General features: G+C 38.2%; 1 protein-coding gene across 1 annotated transcript in view; it reads right to left on the reverse strand.

The window, feature by feature from the left end:
- Positions 1-26,653, reverse strand: part of LOC141428853 (guanylate cyclase 32E-like) — a 239,106-nt gene that overhangs the window by 171,903 nt on the left and 40,550 nt on the right. Inside the window, exon 2 of the mRNA XM_074088889.1 lies at positions 3,079-3,545. Within this exon, the coding sequence (XP_073944990.1) occupies positions 3,079-3,507 (429 nt within the window). The 5' untranslated portion in view covers positions 3,508-3,545. The remainder of the gene's footprint in view (positions 1-3,078; positions 3,546-26,653) is intronic.

Genomic DNA, 26,653 nt, shown 5'->3' on the forward strand with positions numbered 1-26,653 from the left:
GCCGGCCCATTGCCACTTCAGGGTGCTAATGCGGTGGGCTATGTCGATAACTTTGGTTCTCTGTCGGATCACTTCGTTATATCCACAATATTTTTTTTGTACGTCTAGCTTTCGCCGTAGAATTTGATGACACATTCGATTAAATATATCGCAGCGTCAGGTGGTCGGGAGGCACTCGCTGGAGGCGGATCACATACCTGGGACTGATCCATGACGGATATCCTACGCAGGTTATTCTACCGCGAAAATAATAACACCGTATTATCACTGAATCACTAATTTAATGATTTTAGAGCACAAACAATTAAACAGAATAAGGATTGCAGTAATTTAAATGTATTTAGAGCCAATGGGTTTATAGGCATGCACTATGTGCGGCGATCTGCCAACGAATGACATGCCGACCGCCACCGCCATGACACCTACAACTCCATTCGGTGTTACCCGCTCTAAAAAATAATAAATATCAAACTACCTTCAATAAATAACTTAAAAAACTATCACCAACTATAACTATAGCGCGCGCCGTTAAATACATGAATCACTTGTCAAGTTTGTAAATTTTATAATTTGACGTTTGGCTGTGAAGTTATTATTATGCATAAAAAAAAAAAAAAAAACTTTGGCCATAAAGTCAATTACCACGTACCTAGTTTCTATCAATGAGTTGAGCTATCTGCCGAAGTAAACGTCAATGAAGAAAAACTCGGTGTAGATACAGATATAATCCACTCAAACTTACTTAGTATTCTTTACAATACTGTAAAATTTATTTGAAAGCTCACAATAAGTTATGCAGTGCTTGCACCATGACCGATGAAGTGTTAAAGTAAGTGACCACGACTCAAAAGAGAATATAGAAAACAAATATTTTATTAAACAATTTAAAGTGAAGACTAGAAAATAAAACGAATAATATAAAAATTAACAATATCTGTTGAGAAATCAGCAAGATATAAGCGAATGAAATTACTAGACCACCAAGGCTTTTTATTATAATCTTAAATTAAATCAGTACCTACGTGAATACAAAGGAGACTAATGCTTGATGCCCGCAATAAGCGATAGTAGGTACCTATTCTAGAGCCTCTGAGTGACAAGCGACAAAATGGCTGGCCAGGCGTATAGTAGATAATCATTCATCCGGGTGTAAAAATACATCGTTAACAATATCGGGTATTTCTGACTAAAGTAAATTAATAGGTACCTACGTTTTTCGATGCATCACCCTGATTGGAAACCGAATATGCTTGTTAAAGCTTTCGAACAAGTATAACCTTAATATTGATACCTATTGTATTATGTCATGGCGAGATCTCATCTGTTATATACCTACTTCTTCATTTACTTCAGAATAAACAGTAACACAATTAAATAAAAATTCCCTATTTATAATTAAGTATAACCTTTAAAATTAAGTTATGTAAATAAAACTATCCTAAACTAAGAATTCTTACATAAAATAATAATAACCTTAAATTAAAACATTAATTACTCGGTAGCGTTTCCTCTTTGAACTAACTAAGCTAATTCTTTGTCCAAGGAAGCTGCCAGCTCTTCGGTCCCCTGTGACGTCCACTAACCTTTTTGATATGTCTTTGAAAAGCTTTAAATCGCTAGTATAAATTGCGTCATCATCATCATGTCAGCCGAAAGACGTCCACTGCTGGACATAGGCCTCCCCCAAGGCTCTCCACTCAGACCGGTCTTGTGCTTTCCGCATCCACCGCGATCCCGCGATCTTAACCAAGTCGTCGCTCCATCTTGTTGGAGGCCTACCGACAGATAAATTGCATGCTTTACCTTAAGTAAATACGTTGTTGTGGCTGCGAGTTGTTAGGATGGTGCGGGAACGAAGGCAGGATAGTAGTTTATGCAACTGTTACGTTTTAAGGCCTATTTACGTACAGTTGCATACATTACTTTATCTACATCCATAATATGGATTTAATATATTATATTAAGTCCTCTATCATGCGTTCAAGAACTATTGAGAAATGACCTGCATTGCAACCAGAACTATGTCTGCCCCACGAGTGTAAACATTACGATACTACCGTGTTCATAATAGAATCCATTGTCGTAATGCTGGTCATTATCCATGGTTTTTGAACGCATAATGGAGGATTTACTATATGGGTGTAGATAAATATCTTTCACATAATGCATTCAAAAACCGTTGGCAATGACCAGCATTATACAACCGATTTTACTATGACATCTTTCTAGTCTGTGGCAGTAGGTAACAGAAGTAACGTAATGTTCATTACAGTATCAAATATAGTACTGTAATGTGTTTCAAATTTGGAATAGCTGTCAAAATCAAAAAGATTTAAATGGGCCTCTATTCCGGTATCCATAAACACCACATTTTCTCGATACAAAAATGACACTTTGGTATGTTTTTAAATATAAATCGCACGACAATTTGATCTCGAACGACATAAGAATAAGGACTATACTGATTTGTCTGTCTTGAAAAAAAAAATCATGACAAGAGATTAGAATTGCCGCCATTACTGTTGAAATTTTGTTTGTTGTTTTTTTGCTGTGTTGTTGTTTGAAGTTGATAAAAAAAATCCTTTATCTGTTTTAATTTATTTATTAAGTACATTCGTTTAACACTTATGGATAATTGTTACTGGTAGATCAAATCAGTAAGGCAATGCAATGCAGATCGGTCGTTTGGCATCGGTTTCTGAACCCATCTTAGAGTATTATAATATTGTTTGTAAATAAAAAAATGTATGCAACTGTACGTAATTAGGCCTTAAAACTGCGCCTGCTGCGCCGGCTGTGCCTTGTTCCATAAAACCACACTCCTCTTTTAAGGAACCCTATTACGTAACAGTTGAATAAACTACTATTACCGTTACTCCGCCACCGCTTACGTCGCTCCTCTCACTTGCCATCGACATACGACACGAGACACACGAAGTTCTCGCTTACACATTTAAATTTAGTTGTGTTTGGTTTTTTTTCGATTTTGTAAACCCAGAATACAGTTGTCGTAAAAACGTCTTATTTTCATTTATATCAAGATACGTACTATTTGAAAAAACTATACAAATCCCTTACCTGGCTCCATCCGTAAGCGCTCAGAAATCCAATCATAATTGTGTTCTCCGACGTCCAATTCAAACTAAGACTCGGACAAATCTTCGTACTACCACATTCACTGTTCACGAATTCGTATAAACTGACTCCGTCCACTTCAATTTTTCCAGATACTTCTTCGATTAAACTTGTCATACCCGTGTAAATATTGTTTAGGTACACTGAACTGATTTTCGATTGGCTCTCGCGTTCGTCGACGTGCGATAGATTCAAGTTATCACAAGAGCTTCTTTGAGCCGCGTCTTTATCTTTGGATTCATATTCTGTGACATTATCCGTCGTTTCAGTCAGGTTATTTGACTCTGATTGGTAAGCGAAAGATTTGTCTGTATTATTGCATTGGGCCGTAGTGAATAGGGCAATCGTAATGAGGATCCATTCGGAGGCCATGATTTCTAATTCATTTTCGTCGCGGCTTCGTTTGAATCCTGGAAAAAGATAATTTAATTTAGTACTTTCTGGGGCTTGGGACGTCACCAAATCGTTTTCTTAAATGGAAAAAGACGTGTCTGGATAAAATGGGTAGCGACAAGGATAAAGTTTTTCGCAAAACTGAAACTCAATTAATTTTATAGTCGTTTGATTTAAGTTTCTCGATATAGCCTTACAAATAAATTATCAATTCTATGAATTTAAGGAGGCTGCAGGAGGCGCCGAAAAGAATTTGTCCTACCGTCCCCATCGAGTGGGGTAGGTATTTGTTTAGTAGATGAATACGATATTTTTCTGATAAAAAATATTGGAAAACATAAAAATGAAGATGAGGAATATTTCTGTGCCTCCTGTGATCAGTGATGTAACTCGATTTGTACCCTTATGTGTGTTTTTATTTAGAAATAATCAGAAAAAAATAACGAATTTTTGGGTCTATCTCACGTACCTTTAGGTGCTATGGTTTCGGAGATAATTTTGTGAAAAGTGATACAACTAGCAGAATAAAATCGTGCACATTGATATATATCAAGTTGTAACCCCTTTATGTAATTGCTCTAAAGCTTATTTTCATGCTTTGTGGTATAAGTGAAATTAAATTTATTTTCACATTTTATTTTTCTGTATTTTTTTGGCAATATTGATATATCTACAGTTATATCACTTTTGACCAACTTTTCTAAAACCAGACCAGGGTACAACTCAGCATGTACTTCTACTTCTACAAATTTTATACATTTTTTTGTGATAAGTGATACATATCGTCATGAATCACTTTTCACAAACACATTTTTAAGTGTAAAGGTAAACAAATTGAATTATATCTAAAAGTCAAACTATTCCCGTAAAATGTTTATGCAATAACAGTTGTGCTAAGTGATACAAGTGCGAGCATAAAGAGTGTGGTGGGAGTGGCGGGGGTGCGGTGACGCGGGATCGGGGGTGCGCGGGACCTGCTCGTCTCAGTGTCGCTGTAAACTGATAAAATTTACTTTACTTTTTGCAAACTAATATAAGTTAGGTAAATTTTATTTGAAACGGGGTACAAAGTAAAAAAAAATTTTTCAGGGTTTTATGTTTTACTTTACTTTTAGCAACATTGAGCTAGAAACATATTACGCTGAGTGGGTGAGTTGAGTGGGTATGTTTTACAAGTTTATGTATATCATATCAGTTCACACCAAGAGATATTATGGGTGATCCAGGGGTGCACCATGATATAAGTGAACTTGTATCATCTAACACATATTATTTACTCATATTAGACATTTCAATAGGTACAACTCGCAGGTTTTTCGCGATTTTCTTCGAACTTACAATATTTACCAAAAAACGATAAATGCACGTTTATAGAATATATTTTTAAGTATAAAAAAGTGCTTCGGTAAATGCTAGCCCCCTTGGCTCACAAACAAGAATTTTTTAAATCTTATTTTTGCTCTCCTGTAAAATGACGATTTTGCACTTGTATCACTTATCACAGGAGGCACTGATTTGAATATTTGAAATTCTGTTCCGAAGAATTTTTTAACTTCCTACGAGTATTGACCTATGAAATTGAAATTTGGTGTTAATGTATATTATAACCAGGGGTCGGACAAAAAGTGCCGATGACGTCAAACCACGTATATGATTTCAAATAGTATTTTTGATTTTCATAAACAATTATCAATTATCATTTATCAACCTCTTCATTAAACGATATGAAATTTATTTTATTAACTGAATTCCATTGATTTATTTACGATTATTTTGTTACTTCATTAATGCTACTTTGTTACTACATGTCACACGGAAGTTTAAATTAAAACATCATCTTGTGTGCAAGATTACGTCATTTTTACGTCATCCGCACTTTTTATCCGACCCCTGATTATAACGTAGTTGTATTTTATCAATATATGGATGAAACATTCTTCAAAATTTTCACATTTTTGAAGTTGATAAAAAACAAACACACTTTGTACAACTGGCTTAAGCCCATCACACACTACGCAGATACGATAATATTTTATCTGCGTATAATAACTTAATGATCTGAAACTATCACACACTGCGCAGATACGATAATATACGAGACGATTACATTCAGTCTAAATCCTTCAAACTGAGTAGACGTGTTTTTTGGTGCGGATTGTTTATACAGGATGTTTTCGTATTTATCTCTTCTAGATTTACTAGAGAGCTCGTCAGATGACTATGAATTTGATTATGAATTTGATGTTCGTGTTGCGTTACAATGTACTAACAGGCGAAGGATTTGGATAGAACGTCATATAATGCTTAAAAAGGACCGTGGTGAATTTAATATCTTCGAGGATCTATCAGAAGAAAAACGTCACGGCACGTCATCCAAAGGTAAACAACGAATGAGCCAGCAGCGCAGGGAACACAGCGGGCATAAAGGCGGAAAGGGGCGCGGGCGGGACGGGGCGCGTGCAGCGGCATGCATCAACATGTATCTATCTGCAGATAAAATACTATACCATATTTATATCGGCAGATATTATACACAGATCAATTTATATACGCAGATAATATCTTTGCCATCTTTCGATATATGTCGGTGCCCACAGATACTTCACGATAAAATATAAGTTATCTGCGCTGTGTGTGTTAGCTCATTGAATTGTATAGGGAGCGATATTGACAGATATGCGTTCAGATACAGATATCTTATCGTATCTGCTTAGTGTGTGACGGGCTTTAGAAGCAAAACATATTAACATATCAAAAAATACAGAACCCTCGATGCGTTATTATTCGAATCGCATTTGAACGGTTCTTTCCTTTCGAGGCACGGGACCCAAAAAATGAATCACCATGTCGAAACCATGTTTCAGCCCACTTTATTTGCGCTGTGTTAATTTCAAAAGTTTCTCGACCAAATAACTTTTGATTTGAGTGAGAAGTTGATGTTTTCGTACTTAATTATTATCCGGTGTCCATATTAATGAGACGTAAACAAAAAGTTTGCCATTGAAATCCATCGTGAAGGGCGATAAGGGCACCTTTTCATCTCTGGAAGACAAATAAAATGAGGCATGAATTATATTAAATAAATATTATATTACAACAAGGGTTGTTCAGATTATGATGCTTAAAGCGTCAAAATGAGTTCTGTCCTGTCTAGACAGGTTCGATCAGATAGTAGAACCTTCATTTAATTAACCAGCGACGCAAAAAGATGGGTGTTATAATATAAGTTTTCATCTCTCCTGTTCGGAAAGTTTAATTTTCATGGGCAGATAGCCGGGTGCAAAACTGCGTTTTTATCTCTAGGGTGGAAAGTATTTTTTTTTTTAATTTTTCGATTAGCCACGGAGTCGAAGATAATTGAGTTACGTCAATGACACTTTTTTTCACGTTTCGGCATGGCCATCTAGATGCACGTCGTGACCAGGGAGCTTATATACAACACTGGAGGTTAAACGCCGAACATCCGTTTGAAACAAGAAATTTGATCTTTATTACGTCACGAACATATTCAATCTCTTTCTTTAGTTAGGTTAAGAAAGAGATGGAAGTCATTTGTGAAATGTAAAAGAAAGAGATGGATATATAAATAAGTAATAAAGGTCAAACTTTCTTCGTTCGGCGTTCAACCTCCAGTTTTGTATATAAGCTCCTTGGTCGTGACCAAGTCGATTTTTTTTATAGTCGGCCGTGGCAAGTGGCTAGGTCGAAAAGGTACCTACCGTTGGAGGGTTGGTTAGAAGTAAATTTAATTTATTATTATTCTCATTTTTTTGTAGTATTTTACTTTCCTCACAGTCGAAATGAAAAGTAGAGTGTCTAACTCGGGTGAAATTACCCATTTCCCCTCAAACTATTGGCGAATACCTCGGGTGAAATGGGTCACTTTCCACCGTTGGTTATCAATCTACTATTGTTCGCTATGTGTATGTATTAGTATGATATAATAGCTTTTGCCCGCGGCTTCGCTCGCGTTAAATTCTGCTGCTGCTGCTGCCCTTATTGATGTTCGGTGGAGATGAGACGGGGCCAGTGTGTCAACACAAGTTGCATCCCACACTAGGACACGTCCCATACTCCACGGAATCAGCGACATTCCGCCGGTCTTTGCCGTCATTTCTAGATATGCCTGTTGGCTCTAAAATAGCCGGCACATTGACCGTAGCAAGAGACCGACGGATAATATCATTAAGGGCAGCATGTCTTGAGAAACGACTCTCAACTTCTCTGGCAGGAAATGACCGTGATGCCCAAGCCGGTCCACTTTCGTTCCGCAGGACACCGATGTGGGGCGCAGACGGGGACCCCGAGGCGTAGGCATACCGACAGTCGCAGGGTATTGGGTTCTAGGAAGGTGCCCATGTTTCGGGAGGGGAGCGCGTGGAGCCAGTAACCAGCTTCTCTCGTGCCTGCAGCTAATAATCTGGCTCATCCAGCAGTGCAGGATTCGCGGAGTAGAGATTCTTGGGACAATTTAGATATAGTGTCGTCCCAGCTCCGTTGCGATTTTGGATTTTCCGGAAAATTTTGACTGGGGCAAGCAATTGACCAAGCGTTTTTGGCGTCTTCCAAGTCCGAGATCTCATAGTTTGTGCGTAGGATTTTGCCTGTGACACTGATCGAGCTATGGACTGACGACAAAAAGGCTGGTAATGCGAACATCCGAAATTTTGCGGAACCCTAAACCACTGTACCGAATGGGGAGGGATCCTTGGATCCACGACTGCTCGCTAAGTTGACAATTAAGGATAGCTTCCAAATTAGTTTTGATCAGATTATCCATTGGTGATAAGAGATTTTGATATTTCCAGAGAGGGGAGCAGCGTAGCACGTAAGTTAATTTAGGAACGAAAAGGCAAAAGTTTAATGACAGACAATGCGTAATGTGGGCTAATTTCAAGAAGGCGATGAGATAAATTTTCGAATTAGATTTTGCAATTTTGAATATATCGGGAAAGCTGTCTTCAAAAATGGGGGATCCTAGGAGGCAAAGCGTATTCTTATCAAGTATTTTAATGTTTGGTGCAAGTTGGTTGAATTTTAGTTTCAGGTTGTCGACATTTGTGTTGGAATTTGGAATATATAGTTCACATTTATTGAAATTAAGTTCAAGACCAATAGATTTGAATTTGTCAATTATTAAAGAAAGGTCGGATAGTACAGAGTCTGCATCACCTCCTAAGGTCCCGTCATCCAAATACCATACATTAAATTTTGATGTCAAATTTTGAATTATTGGATTTATTGCCAAGCTGAAAATTGCAGGCCCCAGGGGATCACCTTGCTGGCAGCCGACTTCGGATGACAACTCGTTTGAACGGTACATCAACTTCGTTGGATCTGCATAGCAGTGAAGGAGATAATTGTAAATTTCGGGAATGTTCGATTTAATTTCGGAGAGCAAGGCGTCCCTATTTACCGAATTGAAGATACCACAGGAGACCGAAGAGCTGGCAGTTTCCTCGCTCAACGCATCAGTCTTGCGATCCAGCGGGGAAATGCTGCCAGCATCTTTGGTACTATGCCGCAGGGTCCATTTTTAGATTTATTATAGTTTTAGTTTATTTAATTTTATTGTACCTAATATACCTTTTTTATGGTTGGACCTGTATTGTACTGAGAAATAAATTTATAAATTCTACTGTCAAACAAAATCTTTATCTCTTATCACTTGCCCAAAATGGCAAGTTTAATAAAAATGATTCATCGATTTATCTTCGATAATGACGACCTTCCATATAAATTTTCATCCCTTATTTCACCCCCTCACAGTTCGAATCAACAAATATCGATTTATTTCTTATTAAGTGCCAAGTTTCATGGCTTTATCTTCGACAGCGACGAACTTCCACCTTATAAACTTTCATCCCTTATTTCAACCCCTTAAAGCCTCTTTTTCGCAATAAAAGATAGCCTATGTTCTTTCCCAAGGTCTTATTCTACCTTTGTACCAAATTTCATCAAAATCGGTTTAGCGGTTTAGGCGTGAAAGCGTAACAGATAGACAGGACAGACAGAGTTACTTTCGCATTTAAATATTATATAGTATATATAGTATATAGTATATATAGTATGGATTTATGTTTAGTAATTCGTGTGTATCAGTGATTGTTTCTTTGTTAATGTATGAGTGTCCTAATACCAAACCGCTGATCTTCATAACACAGGTTATCCTAGCATGAAGATCAGAGGATCTTTTCTTGAAGTATTTAACAAACCTTTTCATATAATGCCTTTACTTTCATTGTTATGTATAATTCTTGCAACTAGATCTTATTATAGTTAAGATCTCAGATTTGTAAGTGCATGCGTGGTTTATTATCCAAATAAATTATTATTATTATTATTATGTAAGAAAAAGAGTTTAACAATACAATACTAATTTCGATTATGTTTTTGTCATTAAAAGTTAGCCAAGTTAGTTCTTAGCAAAATTTAATTAACACCGCTTTTGCCGTTTGTTATTGATCTTTGGAACAACAATGGCAGAGGTTTTCAACTTTTCTAATTGTAAGTTAGTTAGTTTATTAAATTCCAATCAATTGATTGGATGTGTCGACCAACTAAGATCATATCAATATCATACAGTGGCGGATTTATATTTTTTATGAGTGTAGACCACTTAATTTCCGCCGCTCCGTTTACCTACCATCAGCCAAAAATGTGGCCTACCACACTAAAGTTGATTATCGTTTGCATGTCATAAAACATGCCAATAGACGTGTCTGTCAACTTCAAAGTTCGAATTTAGCAACATTTATATTTGATAGGAACTAGTTTCAAAAATTATAGCCCACTTATTTGGCTGATGGTAGCTTTCTAAAATAATAATTTTCTCGTCTTCTGAAATCGGCCGCACCTGACGCTGCCGCTCCTAGGCCGCGTCCTACGAGTAGGTATTCAGCCTATGGACAAATCCAACGCACGCACTTGTGACTCTTCTGGTGTTGCAGGTGTCCATGGGCGACGGTAATCGCTTACCATCAGGCGATCCGCCTGCTCGTTTGCCCCCTATACCATAAAAAAATAAATCCAGGACTGATCATATATGTATATACATTTATATCCCACTTCCCACTAATATTAAAAATGCGAAAGTTTGTAAGTCTGTTTGTTTGATAAGTACTTCATCACGTCTAAACCGCTGATTTAGATGAAATTCGGTATACAGATAGTTGAGTCCCGGGGAAGGACGTAGGATAGTTTTTATCGCGGAAAATTGCATAGTTCCCGCGGGATAGCGATAACCGAATTCTACGCAGACGGAGTACATACAATATTTGACAACGTGATCAATGTGTTTATCAATACCAGATTACAGTTTTCTAGTAGGTACTCAGTGAAAGTCAGTGAGGAACTGATGAGCGGACAGACGAACATGGAGAAACTACGAGTATATAGGAGTTCTATTTCTACCGTTTTAGTTATGGAACCCAAAAAAAGGAAATAGTGGGAGGACCTGACCCATTTTATTGGGGTTGGCAGGAGCATGTCTTACAGGGCGTCTATGAAGAAAGGGGGATCCTTTGCTAAGCATATAGCAATTGAAAAATAAAACGCACTAATACGTAGGTTTTACAAGCTTTTATAAGTTGCTCCATTTGTTGTTGTTGTTTTTTGGTCAAATCTTGCAAGTGCATTTTGATCCACTTCCAGTGGTCGGTTTGACAACAAATTTGGATAACAATAACAACAACAATGCATGACAGAAAGGGAAGGAAGGAAGGGACGGGATGATTATGTTTATTCACTAACACAAACATGTAAATAAATAAATAAATAAATAAATATCAAGGGACAATTCACACCAATTGACCTAGTCCCAAAGTAAGCTTAGCAAAGCTTGTGTTTATGTTAGCTTGTGTAAACTAAATGAAATTAAATGTGTGTCATATTTGTGTCACCTTTTTTATAAAATACCTTTCCCTGATGTTGTCATGACCAATAATGCCTAGGGACAATGATAATTAAGAAACCGATCGCCTAATTCCGAGAGCAGTGTAGCTAGCTCGATGGCTCAGGGGCAGCAAAGGGCGTCTAGACAACAGATGGTTAACGGTTCAAATCTCTCGTGGTGTGATTCATCTTTTTACCGACTTCAAAAAAGGAGGAGGTTCTATGTTCCAATGTTTGTATTTTTTTTTTCTATTTATTAAAAGTAAAAGTACTAGTAGTAAGATACCCAATCCTAGCACAAAATAATTATTAAAAAAATTAAATAAGTTTAAAAACGATCATTAGGTTTCTCGTGTCAATCTAATGACGGACGGGTGTCGGTCAGTGTACCTTATCTTGGAAATGTACCCGACACATAAAAGACATTGAAGTACTTAATTAAGTTACTTTAGTTTAATAAGTTAATTGTTTTTGGTGTTTTGTGACAAAGGGGTAAGTAAGTTAAACAAGCTTCTGCAATCTTTGATCTGATTTCCCGGAATTCCAAGAGACAGTTGTGAGTGACAGACGCTCCTTTGTTTTAGCGTAAAGACATGCCCTTTGGGATCAGGAGAAAGTCGTTTAGTTTGCCGCCTAGTAAACCTTAAATTTAGACGCTAGCCGGTGGCATACGGATAGGCAAGGATCCCTGACGAAGGCAAAATCCCTCCTGGCGCTCAACAAGTAGTGATAAGTAGCTAGTAATAAGTTAGTTATAAGTTGTAATCTAATCGATCCTTTAATTCTGTAAGCTAAGTTAACCTTAAGTTCCCGTCACTTATTATACTGGTAGTGCTTAAGTTTAAAATTAATCAAGTCAATATAGTGTAATAGTGTTCATAGTTGTATTTAATTTATTTCTTACTCGGAAACCCATAACAATGTAGGTACTTCGTTAGTTCAAAATATGAGGAGAAATTATGAGTGCGTACTTAACCGTCAACGTAATGTCAAATGCCATGTCCAGGGAGCGAAACTTTGGTGCCGGTGACAGCCGTATGACGCCAAGCTTCATACAGAGTGTTTTATCTAGATTATAAATAATCACTAACAACTTATTGGCCTCTTTAGTTTACGGATATTTTATTGACACTTGAGACGGCCAGTACTTATAAATGTCACTATTTTAATATGTTGTGTATATTTTATATAGGGATATGTCAATTTGCGTCATATTAATGACGTCACCGCTTCGATCATCAATACGTACTAGATTCAACGTCACAGCTCTGAAAACGGCCAGAGAAATAAGAGCACAAATTTATTTTGTGCTCTTATGTCTGACAGTACGCGTCAACCACAGCCAACATGCGGACGTGAATAATATTACCGTTAATTGCAAATTCACGTGAAACAACAGAAAGTTCAGGCAGTGGTATTAATAGAATCGACGTCGTCAAATCGAAATGTTGTCAATTATACATTTACTAATGGGTACCTTTGCACCAGGGACAACTCGAGGGGGCCTTTTTGACTAGCCTTAAGCTCTTCTCTTTGAAGTGGCAATGGGCAGGCCATATAGCACGGAGAACAGATGGCCGTTGGGGCTGGAAAGTTCTCGAGTCGAGACCGCGGATCGGCAAGCGCAGCGTAGGATGTCCACCAACGAAATGGACGGATGACCTGGTTAAAGCCGCAGGTTCACGGTGGATGCAGGCCGCTGCCAACCGAAGCGACTGGAGGTCTATGGGGGAGGCCTATGTCCAACAGTGGACGTCCTACGGCTGAGATGATGATAATGAAGCTCTTCTTAAGTCTAAATGTTTTTTTTTAATCTGTATTATTTGTTTTCTTGACATGAATAAATGATTTAAAATTTAGTTAATTATCTATAAGTACATTTCATTTCAGGTCATAAATTGTAAATGTAAATATTAGTATATAATTGTATTTGTTTGTGTTACATCTCTGTCAAATAAAAAAATGTCTGTCTTATATAATTGCGGCTCCATTATTACCCTGTTCCTAAAATAGAATGTCATCCTTTTGAAACTTAAGTTCTTTTGTTTATCGAACGCTTTTGCTCGTCTTGTGACAAAACGTCGTAAGTATTCAATAAAATTATTATTATTTGGATCTTTGTTGCTTAGACTTAAGGTATACTTTGTCTTTAAGTTAATTTAGAAGGTAAAATAGATATCGCTATAAGTACGGCCACTTTTTCGCTTTGATTTTGTATGGGCCTTGAATCTAGTAGTATCGTTCATGGAAGCGTCACCGGCATCAAAGTCTCGCTCCCTGGATCTCCTTCCAATTTGCTTCCTGGCCATGTCAAATTTAATGCCCTTGTTATGGTAGCGCTGAGCATAAAATAGTCGCGTTCACAATTAAGGAAGCAATGCTGTACAAGTCGGAATGTACGCGCAATAATGTATTTACGACGTGATAATCCGAAGCATTATTGCTTCCGATTATCATGCCGTACGATATCATGGTCGCGCATTATCAGGGCGTACAAAATATTGCGCGCGCTGTAATCTAAGCGATAATGTACGTGATAATCTGAGGGGCTACTACGAAACTCGCAAATCGTAGTTCGTATCGCACCGTCCCTTTCACTCGCGTATTAAATGTCATAAGCGTCAGCGGGACGGCAATATACGAAGTTCGAGCTTTGCACTTCGTGATATAGGGCCTGAATGCAATCGATTCGAATGACTAATTATATGGCAATGGCAGCAAGCGAGCGAGCAAGATGGATCAGAGCAGAAACGACTCGGTTGGGTTAGGTTCAAGGTGTTAAGTCTTTTTTTGTATAAGCCGAGAATATCAGTTTATGATTATCACTTTCATAGTAAAAAAGCCGTTGGCCTAGTGTTACTATCGCCTCTCAAACAGAGGGTCGTTTTTCAAACCCGGCTCGCACCTCTGAGTTTTTCCAAATTCATGTGCGGAATTACATTGAAATTTACACGAGCTTTGCGTGAAGGAAAACATCGTGAGGAAACCTGCACAACCTGCGCAAGCATTTCAATGTGCGTGTGAGCTTTAATCCGACTGGGCCCGCGTGGGAACTATGGCCCAAGCAATCTTGTTCTGAAGAGGCCTGTGCCCAGCATGACGTATATAGGCTGGGATATGATGATGATGACGTCATAGTAGGGGCAGCCCACGATGCTAAATCGGGATTTACTCGAGCGTCATAGAGACCTATTGGTTGCGAAGCTTAGATTATAAAAAGAAAATGACTATAATATATACCTTTCATCGGTGGGAGGAGTTGTTATAGATTTTCAAAAATGTAAAAAAAAACTGTTGCATGGACATACTCGAGCGCGTCAGATATTGATATCATCCATGTCCTACGTATTTTTAAAAATGTACGTATGTTAATCTGATTGCTACAGCACGCGCGATAATTTTGTACGCCTTGATAATACACGGCATGATAATCCGTGCACATAAGCACGGATTATCAGGCCGTGCATTAACAAGTACATTAACTACACCCCACAATTAGACACGGTCCGGTCGTACGCCCAGCGTGTAAATCACGGCCTCACAGTCCCACCGGAATACCAGCGCTGGCGCTCGAGCCGGCATTATGTAGAGGTGGGTCCGATTCGTGATAGTTGCTTGCTTAGGTATGTACAATGTTATGCCGTATGCCTGTCGTTTATCTATCACGATTATTCAAAAACATTTCTTATGTTTTTTCTTTCTTTCTTTAACCATCGCTATACGGTATTAGGGCATTTCTTATTCTTACGTTTTTTTTGTGTGAGTTGTAAGAATTGAGTATATTTTTTAGGAAAATCAGTAAATTGTATATTAATTCACTAAGCAAATTACATCTATTATTATTTTTGAATATAATTTTTGACATACTAAAATTAAAAATATTTTAAAAAAACTTTCAAGTCCAAAATGTCATGGACCATGTAGTGTGAGATTGACGGAATTTGAAATAAAGTGTTTATTTCCGAAGAAATGTTATGTTATTTTGCAAAACATTTCAGCAATTATGCAAGACTAACCTTTGCTCTTTGTTGTAGGAAGCCGTGGTGGCCTAGGAAGCCGTGGTGGCCTAGTGGTTTGACCTGTCGCCTCTCAAGCAGAGGGTCGTGGGTTCGAACCCCGGCTCGCACCTCTGAGTTTTTCGAAATTCATGTGCGGAATTACATTTGAAATTTACCACGAGCTTTGCGGTGAAGGAAAACATCGTGAGGAAACCTGCACAAACCTGCGAAGCGATTCAATGGTGTGTGTGAATTTCCCAATCCGCACTGGGCCCGCGTGGGAACTATGGCCCAAGCCCTCTTGTTCTGAGAGGAGGCGTAAAGTCTCTGTCTCCTCATAATTAAGCTTTTTTAGCCACTCATTTGTTATTTTTTTACATTTATAGAGTTGTAAGTGACACATGTCTAACACTTTAATTTTATTATACACATAAGCACTAAGCAGATTGAGTTGCAAATTGTCGTTTAGCAAATAAAGATTTTGTAACTGGAAGGGGAGCAACATCGTGTGTCTACGAGTTTATTTATTTAAACAATGAATTTTTACATAAAAATAAAAAACACGTAAAATTAACTAAAACGGGCTTCCTCTTTCAAAGGCAGCGCAGCGCGGGGCATTGTACGAGTTAAAAAGCTAGAATTAAATTTCAGTGTTTTGTGTAATCTTGTTATTATATTCAAAACGTACCTACAGTTTCCTCATAGACAGTATGTCACTTAGTTGGTAAAGTTCATTCGTTGGATATCTGTATGGTTTGTAATGTTTGTGTTGCAAAGTACGTAAGTAGTGACTACATAACCTATAACAAACACACCGTTGCTGTTGAGAGGGCTCAACCTCCAGAAACTTGGTTTTCGCTGCACCACCCCACACGGATAGGACATAACAGTATGAGCTAACGTCACGTATAGTTGGTTAAATAGTCTTCTTGTTGTAATAGATCTTAGTTTTTGAATAACCATATCAATTTGCGTATTCTCATATTGACATACTCAGTAATGAGTATACCATGACATGCGCTGGTCCAGCATTACACCGAGATGTTTCGTGGATTTAACTTTATTGATACTCATACAGTTACATAAATAACGATCATAAGTGCTACATGTGTGTATTTTTAGATTAAGAGTGTTATTAGGTTGTGAACTGTTATATTTAGTGAAGCACATGTCATTATTTTTATCACAATTAAGAGTTAGGAAGTTGCGTTTTAGTCAAGAAGATTCGTTACTTAGACCTTTCTCCGCCCTTTCAAACATAGACTCCCAGGATGGACCCTCAAGCAGTATGACGGTGTCATCCGCATATGACGGGATGCGCCCCCTTGCATTTTGAGATTTTTTAAGTCGTTTATATACAGTAAAAATAGTGTCGGTCCCAGAGCGGATCCCTGGGGGACTCGAAAGGTTATGTCTGCCTCTTGGCTTATAAAGTCATCTATCTTAACTCTTTGGGTACGCCCCTGCAAATAGTCACTCAGCAAATTTAGTGAGTTTCCTCTTATGACAGCTCTCTCCATCTTGTGAATAAGTGTGGGGAGAGAGACGGTGTCAAAAGCCTTCCTCAGGTCTAGAAAAATAGCAAGGCATTAATTTCCCTTATCGGTCTTATCAGCTATTACTGTAGTAAGTTCCATTAATGCATCTTCTGTAGACTTAGTTTTGCGGAAACCAAATTGTTGATCTGATAAGATGTTGTATTTATTGAAGTATGACATAAGGCGGTTGTTAATCAAATTTTCAATGACTTTATATATAGCTGTTAAGACTGATATAGGCCTGTAGTTATTTACATCATCTCTCTCTCTACTTTTATAAACTGCCGTGACTAATGATTTCTTAAGCGGTTTGGGGAAAACTCCAACTCTAAAGCAGACATTAGTAAGGTGACTGAGTACTGGGGCAACCAATTTTGCAGCTAGTTTGAGAAATTTGGTTGTGACGCCATTCCATCCAGGGGCATTTTCCGATTAGCTTTAATAACAATTTCGTAGACTTCCTGCGGGTTTGTGTCTAGAAGGGCAAATGAAGAGGTGGTCAGATTGGGAGTATTATCTAACATGAGATCTTGACTTCCCCCTGGGTGACTATTAATAATGTTCTCAGCCAAAGGCTTGCCCACGTTAACAAAAAAATTGTTTACAAAATTTACTGAGTCTGTAGGAGATAATTTAGTGTTTAACAACTCTAGGTTTGAGACTTTACTAGATTTGTAATTAGTAATCTCTCTTAGAGTTTTCCATAGTTCCTTAGTTTTTTAGAATAGAAGCATTTGTTATCTGAATACTTTCGTAATTAAGTTTTATCTTTTTTAATAGGTTATTACAATAATTGCGATACCTTGTATAAGTGACCCTGTAGACTTCATTAAACGGTTCCGAACGTACTTGCTGTTGTAGTTTATTACGATTTCTTATACATCGCAGAAGGCCTGGAGTTATCCATGTATCCATGGTTTTATTGTACGCTTGCTTCTAGAGAGTTAACACGAAATAGTCAAAATTACCATAAACACTCCTTATGTTTTGGGACACTATTGTTAAGTTTGAAATTTTCGTTCATACATATTTTTTGAAGTCCTGAGGGTCACATTGTACAGAAACCGCAACCTCAGAGTCGTCAATGTCATTCTTCGAGCAACGTGGGCTTCCTACGGAAGGGAGTAGCCATTCGCCGCGTTCCCCTCTGTCAAAGTAGGTACAGGCCCAACTGGGCATACGAATTTTATAAAACAAGGCGCGCTCGGATTTCAAACTAGACCGAATCGAGTCGCGCGAGTGAACGCTGCAGTGCTAAAAATGCCGAATTGTTCAGTTTTCTGCTGTAAAAAGAGATCTGGGACATCGAGCTTGCAAAAAGATGGTGTTACATTTCATATGTAAGTAAATTGTTATCGTATTATTGCTATTTAATTACATTTAAACAACAAAGTCGTACATTATTGTCGAATTCGTTTACCAACATTGAGTCCGCTAATCCGTACAAATTTTGGATCGGTCAAGCGACAAATACTTTTCGCCAATGAACAACTTAGTGATGTTCACACACACTACTGTGCGCTTCTCAGGCGTGTGAGACTTTCTTCACAGCGTTTTTCCTTGGTAAATTACAGTTTTATTTCGCCCTTAAGATCCAAAAATATCAAGCTCGAGGCTCGAGGTACTTGCCTGGGCTTGAACCCAAGACCCTCTGCTTGAGAGGCTTTAGATCTAACTACCAGGCTACCGTGGTCTCAACTCTCTTTTATAACTGCGAACATAACTAATACCAGAGAAACATAAATGGTTAACATCAGCTACGCATTGCTTACTTAATCTAATATGTCATCATAGATTTGACATCAAATATTTACCCCGAACGAATATTCCCTGGATAATCATCCGTTTATTTACTTACGCATATACGTCCTTTGTACGATTTACTAAAAGTAATTCAAATACATCTTACAATTTATTATTATTATTCCCCTGAATGGCAGCCCTTGAGCCCTAAAATTTAGTATTTTGTGCCGTTAATTAGATATTAGTATAAATAAAATACACATTCAAAAACAATTCGTAAACAAACTGGAGTTACAAGCGTGACGTATAGTATTAAAAAACTAAAATCTTAGGTATCACAGGCCACATGATGAGGAACAAAAAAGTGACAAATGGTCGAAGGACGTATTTGAAGGTGTCCAAGACAAGGAAAAAAAAGAAGGGAGACAATGTCGTAGATGGGAGGACGACATCAAAAATATAGCAGGCATTACGTGGAGAAGGAAGGCACATGATCGTTAACTCTGTGGAAACTTTAGGGAGGCCTATGCTGGAAAGCAACTTATCTTCTCGGAACCGGTATCAGTGAAACTTAAAATGTAAGAAAATGTTTAGTGTAAGATTAATGAATAAAGGCTTTTATTATTATTTATTATTATAAATAAAATATGTAGAGTCATATAGGGTAAACGTACGCAGTGGGTAAAAACGTGGGTACTGCGTACGTTTACCCTACATAACTCTATATCTCTTAAGTATCATAGGGCTGTATGAACAATGATTAAAAAAAAGTGACAGGGAACTGGTTACATTTAATATTTGAAGGTGGCAAAGCCGTTAAAATAATAATTATGCTGGACTTGTCCGGGGCAGATTCAAATACAAGAATTAAGTGGTGTAAAAAATATAATAAGTTGGCTAAATTATATAAGTTATTATATTTGAAATTTGCCACGAGCTTTACGGTGAAGGAAAACATCGTGAGGAAACCTGCACAAGCCTGCGAAGCAATTCAATGGTGTGTGTGAAGTTCCCAATCCGCACTGGGCCCGCGTGGGGACTACTGCCCAAGCCCTCTCATTACACACCTTATTTATCAAAAAATATTGTACTATGTTGATGTGTGTGAATTAAAGAGACGAAGATAAATCAGTTATATGTATAAAGTGTACGTAATAAGAGCTCTGTCATCATCATTTTTGTTTAATTTACCAAAGAATAAATACGTATCAAATATTTTTAATCTAACTGACCGATCAATTGTATTTTGTTAATTTGATGATGATGATGAATTCCTGTAGTCCCTCAGCAGGGACATAGGGCTCGCAGTAGGGACTTCCATGCGTCACGGTCCTGTGCTGTGGCTTCTAGGTCTCGCCAATGGTACCCAATTTTGTTAATTTAGCTTATTTATACTCGTACTAGCTTTTGCCCGCGGTTTCGCCCGCGTGGATTCCTGTTATCGCGCGCATTTTTCCGGGATAAAAAGTAGCCTATGTCACTCTCTGGCACATAAGCTATCTCCATGGCAAAAATCACATTGATCCGTCGCTCCATTTCAACGTGAAAGACGAACAAACATACACAAAAATACAAACACACACACTTTTGCATTTATAAAATAAATAAATATCATGGGACACTTGACACCAATCGACCTAGTCCCTAACTAAGCAAAGCTTGTACTATGGATACTAGGCAACGGATAAACATATTTATATAGATAAATCATACTTAAATACATATTAAACGTCCAAGACCCAAGAACAAACATTCGTGTTACTCACACAAATATCTGCTCCGGCCGGGAATCGAACCTGGGACCTCATGTTTCGTAGTCAGGTTCTCTAACCACTTGGCCATCCGGTCGTCAATATTAGGGTTAGTTTATAATATTAGTATGGATTTAGTAGATAGGCAATTGTCATTACTTTATTACGGTATTCTGCCTTTTCACAGAATTATTTTTTCCCAAATGTTTCATTTGCCAACTGTTTTATTTCCCAACTCTGAATTTTCTCCGAAATCAAAAAAATACTCAGTGTACTTTATATGGTTTTATAGATCACAGTAGGTTTTGGTAGGTTAAGTTTGTTTAGGAAATCGTGAGTTGGGAAATTAAACCGTTTGGCAAATGAACATTTGGGAATAATATTTCTGCGAAAAGGCAGAGAACCCTTTATTACAAGTAAGGGTTGCCAAAGAGCAAAATTTGGAAACGCGCATAACGTTCCTGATAAGATACGGCTCGTCTCGTCGACGGCCTTCAAGCATTCGACTAAGTATAATAAAGAGACATCTGAGCATCAGCATTCTGAACAGAGCTCGGCCTACGCATGAGGAAATGTGGAATAAACATATAACTGTATATATAAGTAAAAAAAAATAGAGGCACGTTCATCGGTGAGCTACGATTATTTATTTTATTTAATGTAAGTAAGGATAATTTAAATGAGATACTCGTATTTATTTATATGAAATAAATGCCTTCAGGTCGTTTTGTTTCTCGAGTCTGTGGGTTTATTATTGATAAGTACATAATTATCTAATTATATTTTTACGACTTAAAATGAGGATGTAAAATCTTACATTTTTCTAGAGCTCTTTTATGGCCAATCAATAGTAGATTGTACAATAAGAGCATAAAATGAGCCATTCTACCCGAGACGTTCATACTTCCACCCGAGCCGGTACAACAAGGGTGGATAGACACGTCGAGGGGAAAATGAGTTTAATTCCCGAGTTTTACACTCTGCTTTTCACTTCGATGGCGAGGAAATGAAATAACAACAGTGGAAAAAATTGTTCACTTAAGTACTATGTAAGTACTTACCTTTTATTGTTCGTGCATTATTACTATATAATTATAAATTTTTAGTTTTATTGATCTATTTTGATTGATATGATTGATTTTTAGTTTTATATAAATTATTAAAATTATTAAAAGAATATGTAGAAGCTTCTTTGCTTGTGGCTGTTTACACCTGATTGCCTTGATCTTAGGCGAAGATTTTACTTTATGCACTAGAGCATGAAAAGTCATTTTATGTCGCTTAGATCCAGCATTATACGAACTTTATGAGCATGAGAAGTGAAAAAAATATATTTTGTGTCAAAAAACTTAAAACACTTAGCCAACTATATCTAATCGTGAAACCACTTGAGATCAAATAAAAATACAAGAATAAGAATAGAATAAGAATTTTTTTTATTGAAACAGTTAATTAATTTACATTTCATTAATAGATTAAAACGATCCAACAAATACAGCAGTGCGGCAGATTTCTTAAAAATCAATTTCCCGTGTCACCTACACTTGGCTAGGCCTGTCCTGTAGAGTGACACTACACCCTTTACCTCCGTGGTGCCTTTACCAATGAGGGCTATCGCGTATGAATTCGCCGCTAGAGGCGCTAGTGTAGCGTGAGGTCTCCGAAATGTCAAATCTCATAGTTTTTGGGTGAGCTACGCGGGTTCATTTATAATTAGAATAATTTTGTGAATATTTTGCAATATCTGAAATTAATTATGGCAAATATGCGTTCCGGGGCAATGAATGTCTGTGTTTTGAGACAGTTTTGTCTTTCGGAAACCTTTGTCCTCCCTTTTTTCCGAACAAAACGGGGACTAAAGAACACTGTGGCATGCTCGTTATTTTTATGGTACGGTTTTAAGGTGTATTAAATATGATTTTAATCTAAACTTTGTTTTCACGCCCGTAATAACAGACTTTGAAAGCCATACTTAAAAACCTCACGCAACAGTGCGCCATCTAGTGAGACAAAAAACGATAGCCCTCATTGTAACGATACAAGCGATAAGGCATCTATAATCTGTATAATTAAAATTCAAAGTTTCCATGCATAAAATAGACAATCGTCTCTTTTTATGGTTTTTCTGTGCATCTATGTTTCAGTTTGCATTTTCGATATGGGTTTTACGGGATGACCGTAAAAGTAACAAAACTTGGAGTTGAAATAAAAAATACAAAAAGACTCCAAAAACCAATCTTACAATCTTATTAATATTATAAACGCGAAAGTTTGAATGGATGGATGTTTGCACAACCTCACTTATTTTGTTTTTCGACATCAAACAAATTGAACGAGCTGTTTGCCCGTGGAAGAATGTAGTTTGTAGACGATGTTAATTTTTGATAACTGATAAGACGTATGTATTGGTTGAGTGATTTATTGACACTAAAATATATTGTATAAAAATGAAATAATGTAATAAGAGATACACACGCAATAGCGCTATTTAAGCATAAATATAATTTGCTAACGTTATGTACAATTTGCTTGTACATGCTGCCGACTTAAGAAAAGCAAAGGAATACAATCAAAATTATCTTAAATGCTAAAGATGTACGAGCACGATCAACGATGCTCTGGTCATCGTTGGAGATGTAGCTGCATCCGTTATAGATCGTTGCTGCTGCGTTGTTGAGCCCGGCATCACAGGTGTCTCGTTTCTTGTTCTTTGAGTTCTGTAGGACGGTCTCGTCATCTCTAGTGCTCCCAGGGTTTGATCATCATGCGTCGGGAAACATCTACTCTTAATCTTACAAGCTCCTTTATAAATGAGTAATGCTGCGAATGCTGATACTAGAATGTAGATCAAAGTGTACTGATGAATGTCGTGAAATGAAGGACTGTCGTCACTGGCGATGTCTTCTTGATGTTTCTTAACGTTGTCTATCTTCTGTTGCAGCTCACTCAATATTCAGCATGACCTTGTGGGACAATGACACGGGTTGAGGCATTTCCTATAAAATATTGACTCATCTCAGGGAAGCTGCGGTGCAGTGATTCTCATCTCATCGTCTCCTGTTTTCACCAGTGTATTTTTAAAGTTGAGTGTGGGCTGGTATTGTGAATGAGTCATGCTGAGTAGGCATCCCTGACCTAGTGTAATGAGGCCTGTAGCTTGCAGTGACTTCGATGTAACGCCACCTGTACAGAATATGCGTACATCGCATTCCTGGCAACACGAGAATAGCACGCGCCGTTGTTGTGTAACTTTTATCCACTTGTCGCCGCACACCGCTGTGATCTCTGTGCCGCACTGCGTCAAATTACCGTTGTTTATTATTTGAGCTTCGCAAATGGCTTCAGTGTCTTTTATATTGTAGATGGGCCGAGTTAGCGGGCACAGAAAGTGAGCTTCGTTGATTATTAGACATGTTTGCAGCTGATTTGGATTCATTGTGATAAACATGTCTTTTCTTAGGTTGGTAGCCACGAATTCAGAGGAAGGTATTATGGAGATAGCGCTCAAATTTCTCTTTTGCGGCAGGGGTATTATGCGATGCAGTTCGTATTCATCGACGTTAAGAAGCGGCAGCTTGACTTCAAATAACATAAATCCTCTGTCAGTCTTGAGTGCACGCGGAGCACCTTTGTAAATATTTCTGAGACTTGTTCGTTGCTGAAGTTAGGTAAAGACATATCGCTCGCTAGCTGGCTGTTGATAGTGTGTAGTTGATTTAATAACTCTGATGGGCCCAATAGGTTAAAGTTAACTCGTCCATTGCGTAGATCTGTTATTGTGTCTATCAAAGAATCTTGGATTCGGTGCAAACTGGAGATGATAACTGCAGCCGATAGAGTTCCAATCGTGATATACATGTCTTTACGCTGCTGCTTTTCCTGCCAAGCTGTTTCTGTTCGAAGTTCGTCTATATGTTTGTTTATGAGATGGTATTGTTTAGTCATTACTTCCTCGTTTCGTTTTAATACGTTGTATTCACCTTCGATGATTGATGTTTGCTGTTTATACAATTGTTTTAAATGGTTCTCGTTTTGCTGCAGGTGTCGGATGTCATGTTTGTACTGCTCGGCAAATCGCTCGTCTAGCACTCCGAATAAAGTGTTTGCGAGATATCCGACTCCATCAATTAGACCTCTTTTTTTTCTGTTCTCATGTTCTAGCTGTAGTAATCTGTCGTTATGTTTAAGTTCAGTTACTTCGTGTGCTAATTGCGATGAGATTGCAACAAAGGCTGGTTCTGTCGTGCACATGCTGCTGAGGTTTTTGATATAATTCTCGATGTTACTGAGGCTCATCTTGTATGTTGTTAAATTGTAAAATACAATTATCTTCCACTCGTCTTGAATTACATGGAGGTTGGCAATCTTGTCGAGATAGGCTGGTTTCGTAGCATCTAACGTAGTAATGTTGTATGATTGCTGCATAGAAGGGGAAATGGACGTGGCAAGGACAAGTAATGTCGTTAGAAGACAGTGTGCCAGCGACATCGGAACCTTGCTGTTTCCTTTTCTTTGTGTTTTGTCCGGTTTATGTGTTGATGGCGCATTAGCTTTCAGTGCGGTGTCTGTCTTCACGTGTAAAGGAGCTAGTTTGACGATTGGACGCTTCATTGTGCTGGTTTTCGTTTTTAATGTCACGACCCGTACTAGTCCGTCCTTGCCATGATGTAGCTCCTGGACCTTACCAAGAAGCCACTTAGCTGGTGGAGTGTTGTCTTCTTTTATCACTACGATTTCACCGATTTCGAGATTTTTCTTTGAGGTGTTCCATTTGTTTCGCGATTGCAGTGTCTGTAGGTATTCAGATGACCACTGCTTCCAAAAATCTTTGCGCATTTTCTTCCACGAGCTGCCACCTAGTGCGTATACTGTCAATGTCTGCGCCTGATTGTGTTGACAGGATGGGGCCGCCGATCAAAAAAATGTCGGGTGTTAGGTAGTCCAAATCTTCACAGTCTTCCTTTAGGGTTGTCAGTGGTCGTGAGTTGAGGCAAGCTTCAATCTCGGTCAGGAGTGTAGTGAACTCTTCGAATGTGAGTTTTTGTGCGCCGATAACTCTCTTGAGATGGTGTTTCATCTGGCGCACTGCCGATTCCCACAGCCCCCAGCGCTAGCCCATGAGGGTGCGTTGAAGTGCCACTCAATTCCCGCTGAGGCAATGTGCTCAAAGAACTCAGTGTTAATGTAATGTTTATTGCCTCGTTGTGTTCTTTTGCTAGTATCTTGGCTGCTCCAACGAAATTAGTTCCATTATCAGAGTACATGTGTTTTGGAGCTCCTCTTCTTGCACACATGCGTTTGAATGCTGCGATAAATGTGTTTGAACTGAGATCAGACACGAGCTCTAGATGTACCGCCTTCGTTGACATACAGACAAAGACTGCGATGTAGCCGATTGTAGTTTTTATGCCTCTTCCCTTGTTGGCCTTGACTTCAACGTGCCCGGTGGTGAAGTCCACCCCGCAGTGAGTGAAGGGGCGCGATGGGGTTACTCGTGGTTCGGGTAAGCTCGCCATTAACTGGTGGTTGCGATTGGGACTGAATCGGATGCACTTGACACATCTCCTTAGTTGCTCCTTAACTCTGCCGTAGCCGCCCAAAATCCAGTATTTGTTGCGTAAGTAACCCAAGGTTTAGTTTGGCTCCAGCATGTAATGTCATCCTGTGTGCTTGTTCGATCAACATGTCTGTCACCTTGTGCCTCTTAGGTAGTATGATAGGGTGTTTGGCGGTCGTTGGTATGTTTGAATGTTTGAGGCGTCCACCAACGCACAGTAACGAGTGTGCGTTTAAAAATGGATTCAGTTTAAGTAGACTGCTTTTACTGCTAACTGTGCCTTGTTTATGCAATCGTTTAATGTCTTCGTAAAAATCCGATTGCGCTGTTTTCATAATTGCTGTGTGCGCTTCTTGAATTTCCTTTGCTGTTAGGTAGTTACAACGCAGGGCGTTGGCCTTATTACGTGTATTGTTTATAAAACGCGTGATCCAACATGTGACTCGAAGTAGCTTAGATATTGAACTGTACCTTATTATAAGATCTTGTATGAGGTTCGATTCCCGGCTTTCTTGTGTTGCGTAAGTTTTATGTTTAATTTTTTCTTCTAGTTTTGGAGTTTCGACTATGTTGGTCTGATGATATACATCTTGCTTTAGCCATGCAGGGGCTTTCCACCATAATGTGTTGTTAATCAGCTGTGAA

The sequence above is a fragment of the Choristoneura fumiferana genome, chromosome 6, assembly GCF_025370935.1.
Source record: "Choristoneura fumiferana chromosome 6, NRCan_CFum_1, whole genome shotgun sequence".
Lineage (NCBI taxonomy): Eukaryota > Metazoa > Arthropoda > Insecta > Lepidoptera > Tortricidae > Choristoneura > Choristoneura fumiferana.